The sequence below is a fragment of the Triticum urartu genome, chromosome 7, assembly GCF_003073215.2.
Source record: "Triticum urartu cultivar G1812 chromosome 7, Tu2.1, whole genome shotgun sequence".
In the NCBI taxonomy this organism is placed as follows: Eukaryota; Viridiplantae; Streptophyta; class Magnoliopsida; order Poales; family Poaceae; genus Triticum; species Triticum urartu.
In genome coordinates this window covers 608,833,865-608,839,541 of record NC_053028.1, presented here as the reverse complement: position 1 = coordinate 608,839,541, position 5,677 = coordinate 608,833,865, and the positions used below count along the sequence as shown (strand labels likewise).

Sequence of the window (5,677 nt, the reverse complement as noted above, 5' to 3'; positions counted from 1 at the left end):
GTACGTTCTCATCATCTGATGCCAAATTTTGCGCCTTTAGTTTCTTTTCTTGCTATAGTTTTGGATCTGGATTCTGACCAACTGTGGGTTTTTACCCCTTTGAATTAATTATCTGCGCGTATATTCGAGAAAAATCCCTTTTAATCATCCTGCGTGTGTTGTTTTCTGTAAATAATATAAGGCAGGAGGTGTGGGGTCTTATACTAGTTAATCCCACGAAATAAAAGGGGAACCGAAAAAGAATTGAATTTTTTTGTTGGGTGCTCAGATTATTTGCTCTTTATTCTCTTTGGTGATAGATAGATTTCCTCGTGGATCTCGGAGCATGACTAGTGGGACAACCTTGCAAGATATGAATGCTATAGCCAGCAAACATGATGCATCTTCAAATATTGTGGACATCTCTGGTTGTGATGAAAATGGAAGGAGCGCAACCAAGGATAGAAAGAGGGCATTGGTAGCAAGCGATTCCGAAGATAATGATGTACTTGACCTGGGAATTATTCCAGAAAGCACACACCGTGATGGTTCTTTATACAGGAACACTCATTCGTGGAAAAGGGATTATAATGTTGATGACCGTAGTGAGAGTAAGTAAATAATCTCTCTTTACCTATTTCAATTTGTTACAAGCACCTTTTTCAAGCTATAGTGTCAACTCATGTGTTCTCTGTTGAAATCATCTGGCTATTTTTCTTTACTTTCCTTAATTTTACAAGTTAAATGTAGATGCATTGGCATTCAGGAGTTGCATTTGTTAGGTTTTGCCCTTTTTGTTGTCACCATGTACCGTACAGAAATATGTTCATAAATTGCATTTTTAGCACATATTTTTGTACCATGAGCGTTGAAGTAGGTTTAGTTGCTCCCAAGTATGCACGATGGAAAATTATGATTTTTTATTATATAGACTGTGATGTTATCTACCATCAAAATAAAAAAAACTAACTTACAATAAGACTTCTAGAAAGTGAAACAATAGGATATTTTCATGAAGGGCTGAATTGACTTGTTTTAGTAATTCTTGGGGTAGACATAACAAATAAATAAGTTTAGGGGGTTATGAAATAATCTGGGAGGGTGAAATGGACCTTTACTTGCTGACATGATGAAATGTTACCCGCTTTTTCTTTGGGTTTCCTAAAACAGAAACCTTTGATGGAGTGAAATTCATAGTAAAAAGAACATTAATAATTTTCATTTGGATGAAAAGGAAACTTCCAATAGGGCCATGGAATCCTCTAGTGACACGCTTACTTTTTGTATGACGACTATTTTTTTCCTGTATTGTTTTCCATTACAATTTAATTTATTTCTTTACTTTTTTTATGAAGCTCGGCTACCAGATCCCACAGATTGCGACATCCGCAATGGAGAATGCATTCGGCATCGACCTAATCGCGTGTTACAAATTTTCTCATTAAAGTTGGCTGAACTTACTGTGGATCTTGGCCCAGTAGAGTTGTATGGATACATAGCAGTGCGGGATTATCTGGATACATTGCGTAATTATGTTGTCAATATAAGCAGGGATGATCCCATCCTTGTGAAGCAGGTGCAAATCCATACTTACCTACGATTATTTCAAGCAATAAGTCTACTTAATAACCCCCTCAAGTATAAAACAATGTATTTGTCCAGCATTCCATATGGTATAAAGTACCCACTGGGGAAGTTCTCACATTAGGTGGATGTTGCAGTGTGGGCGAAACCATATGAGGAAATGATTTATACAGTATGGAATGGGGGGGGGGGGTCAAATACCTGACTTATGACAAATCTATTCATTTCACATTGTAAGGCCAAACCTAGTGTATGTATGGAACAGCGAGCACTCTCAAGTCTTGTGATTTATCTGTACAGACCTAGCAGAATGGTAGTTTGGATTGTTTAGGCCACCATTACACCAAGTTTATATTGTGGAAAGGTGATTTACTATGAGAAACTTATAAATTATGGAACTAAGTGAGTATATCATGTATTCCAAACAAAATCAAACAGAATAGTTCGGGCTCTTAGTTGCTACTTAACACACCAGCATGAATCATTGCATCACTATTAAGTCATTTTGTTTTCTCTTCTCATTTCGACATGCTTATGTAACAATTGGGATCTGAACAATGTCAAATAAATACTGAGGGCCAATTTCCCCTCCCAAACACTGGTGTACACTATGTAACCAGTCAGTTTGATATGTGGCAAAGATGTTGGTCAGCAATTGTAAAGTATCACAAAATTAATGTTGCAAGTAAAACAGCTTAGAGAAGTACACCCTCTGTTCCTAAATGTAAGATGTGTTTTGGTAGTTCAATTTGAATTGCCAAAACGTCTTACATTTAGAAACAAACGTAGTATAAAGCTTTAGTTATTTCTCACTTCCATATGAAGAGCTACTAAACAGTAACAAATTTGTAGGGTTCTCTCATCGACATGGCTGGCCCTAAGCGAGGGATAGATTTGATTTCCACTATTCTAGTGGAATATGACATGAGGATCAAGGTAGGTGAGGAAGAAAGGGATGATTACCAGCTGATTGATGGTGTAACAGACATAGCCGACCTGGGCCCATGGAATTGTGCATTGAAAAAACGCATCCAAGGCGACTGTGGTGCGGTTGACTTAACCATAGCACGTGTTGATGACGCAGTCATGGCGAATATTGAAGTTGCCGTGTCAGAAGTGCAGAGCAGTTTTCATCTGCGCTTGCGCTGTTTTATCGGTGGTTATAACGAAGGAATTCGGCTCTTCAATGGTACAGTTGGCGAGTCACGTCATTTAAAGAGGTCTGTGGTTGCTGTAGTGGATGGTTCCACTCTGGTTTTGAAGTTCAAGGTGGCCTCGGGGCCATCTAGTTCAGTGGAACGATGTTGTTCCTTCAAGGCAGACACGCATGGACTTGATACTCGAGAGATAAAGACTGGTTTTGGGTTGATCTCAGTGAAGGTGACTTGGTCGACTTTGCTTACCGTCTAGTAGGCTTATTGCAGGGCTTGAATAAAGTTTGTCGAAAAGTTGTGTCTGAGGAATGGGCCAAGACCCGGTCAACAGTCTAGAGTGAATCGTACGTGGACACTCTTGAACTGTTTAGGGTATCTTTACATGTTTCTGGTTAACATGTTTCAGTACTATTACCTGACAATTCTAGCCATTTGGGGTACACTGGTTCTGGTATCTGTACATAGTGTTGTTCATGCTCAGTAAGAGCATCTCAGTCGCTTTTGACTATTTGGAGGGCCAAAAACGACTCCAGCAACTTCATTTTTTAAGAACCACCAAACTTTGTTATTCATAGTTCACAAAACTGGGAAAATAACCGTGATCGTCGGGTACATTGACCCGGAGTTCATCAACGGCCACGGGCCGAGCGCCGAGTCCGACGTGTACAGCTTCGGCGTCGTGCTCCTCGAGATCGCCTGCGGCAGGCGGCCGACGTCGAGGGGGCCGGGTCAGGCCTCAGCGGCGCTGCTGGCGGCGGTCCGGGAGATGTACCGCCGGAACCAGATCCTTGACGCGGCGGACAAGAGGGTCGACGGTGAGTTCGACATGCTGCAGATGGAGCGTCTGCTGACAGGGCTTTGGTGCGTGCACCATGATCCGGTGCGGCGACCGTTGGTGACGCAGGCTGTCGATGTGCTACGATCTCACGACGCCAAGCTCCCGGTGCTTCAAGCGGTGCGTGGTTTTGGGGAGATTCACTCATTGGAGGGACAGGCTTACGGTGATCTGCCCGCCGAGGACTCTGCTTATTTGCATGAAACTACGTACCTTAGTGCTACTGAGGACTGAGCTTATTTATTCCGGGCAGATATGCAAACATCTGAAGAGTGTATTTTCAGCGCCCCTTCCACGCCCGTGTTGTTTACGGGGGCGTACCAGCTGCGGCGCGGAGGTGGGAGCTATCTGTGCCTTTGAGGGCCCGACCGGGCCTGTGGGTCCACGGGCCCGATAGGCTCCTGCTTTGGCGTCCGGTCGGCTACTGTCGAGGACGGTGGACGTGGGCCCCTCCAGTATGCTGTCGGTGCTGCTGCCCTAGTCCCGGCTCCCCTTCTTCGTTGTGCAGGCCATCTTCGCGGTGCCGTGGTGAGACAGCGTGTGAAGCTTCGTGTCCGTGTTTGCGAAGGGTGGTGGTTGGTTTGGTGGCGAGCTTCGGAGTGCCAGAGGTGGAGGATGGTATCGGGAGAAATCCCTATTGGCTTGGCCGACACCGTCGCGGTGGCGCCTGAGGGTACCACCAGACCTTCCTGAAGGGCGTCGGGGCTACCCTTCCCCTCCCCTCACCGCGTACCGGGGGAAACCCTTGGCAGCAGCGCCGTCATCGTCGCGTCCCTTCTTGGAGGTGTTGATTGGTACCGGCGCGTCGGAGTCTCGGAGCTTGGGGGACGATTTCCAGTGGACACAAAGGTCGCAAGGCTTCGTCGTTTTTGTCGATCCGCCGTTATCGGCATTTGTTTCTTTTCTTTTTTTCTCTTTCTTTTCTTTTGGGCGTGTAATGTGTTCGACAATGGACACTACTTCAACATTGCCACCTGCATTTCTCTTAGTCTTAGATGAAGCATCTGGTGTTGGCACAGATGTGGTGTCTTAGATGAAACTCTGCTAAAAGTTTGAGTCCATCAGCAGAAAATGAATTGTTTAGGTCACCATAACACCAAGTTTGGGTTTTGGAAAGATGATTTCATGGTTGTTGCGGTGATTTTCTGTACACATTTGCAGCTCTGTACAGTGGATTGGGATGAAACAACAAGAATTCAAGATTGGGATGATGAAAATTTTCAAATAAATGCCCATGTTGTTTGAATCAGTTGGAAGTTGAAAAGACTCAAAAGAACACCCTAAAGGTTCTGTTTCCGTACAAACAAGACCTCAACATCATGCAGTGAACAACCTAAAGCTTGTGTTTCCTTACAAACAAGGCCAAATTTTTGACAAGTTGCCATAAATTTGGCTAGAAATTTCGGCAGCATGACGCATTAGGTAACCGGAGATTTGCGACAATTATATATGGTATTAAAACTGAGATGTCACATACATATGTGTGAGCAGAAATACAACTTGTGTGCCATCAATACCATACCAGGATTTTCATCTCTAAAAGCTAGCTACTTGCTACTCCAATGCACCCGCCCTACTAAAGAACACACCAAGCAAGCTAGTTCGGAAGGAAAGCAACATCCTGCCAGTACACCAAAATATCAACATGCAGCAATCACATCATCTGGAACTTGGGCGAGCATCCAGCAAACAATCAAACAAAGAGTAAGCTGCATGTCCAGCTCGTGTCCCCGTAGTGCTTCCAAATCTTGGCTATCACCGGCGCCTTGGGTCGATCTCAATGGCACCAACAACAAACAACAGGCCTTCCAGATTTTGGGGCACTGTCAAGCACAAAGCATGACAAATCATATAATTGTAGAAAAGAAGGCACACACTGGATGGCAGAATAATTCAGGTCTGGGTACAATTGCGGAGATGGGAATGAGGAAACAGGATGCCAGATAGTTGGTACACTACAGCCGTGATCTAAACAGATAATCACAACACCATGCAACCTAGGCTACAGAGACATTCGTTTGTTCATCCAAAAGCCACGTGATCTAAGCAGGTTCCGAGTGCACTGACTAAGGGAGCGAATTATTAACCGGAAGAAAGAAATGTGCAGGCTGCTCTCTACGGAACT

The 5,677-nt window shown here is 44.2% G+C and overlaps 1 protein-coding gene across 1 annotated transcript; it reads left to right on the top strand.

The window, feature by feature from the left end:
- The first annotated feature begins 325 nt into the window (after window positions 1-325).
- LOC125519162 lies at window positions 326-3,786 on the top strand. Its single transcript, XM_048684043.1, has 5 exons — window positions 326-590; window positions 1,335-1,555; window positions 2,416-2,972; window positions 3,146-3,174; window positions 3,293-3,786. Exons 1-5 carry the CDS (start codon window positions 326-328, stop codon window positions 3,784-3,786), a joined length of 1,566 nt encoding a protein of 521 aa, XP_048540000.1.
- Window positions 3,787-5,677: the final 1,891 nt, after the last annotated feature.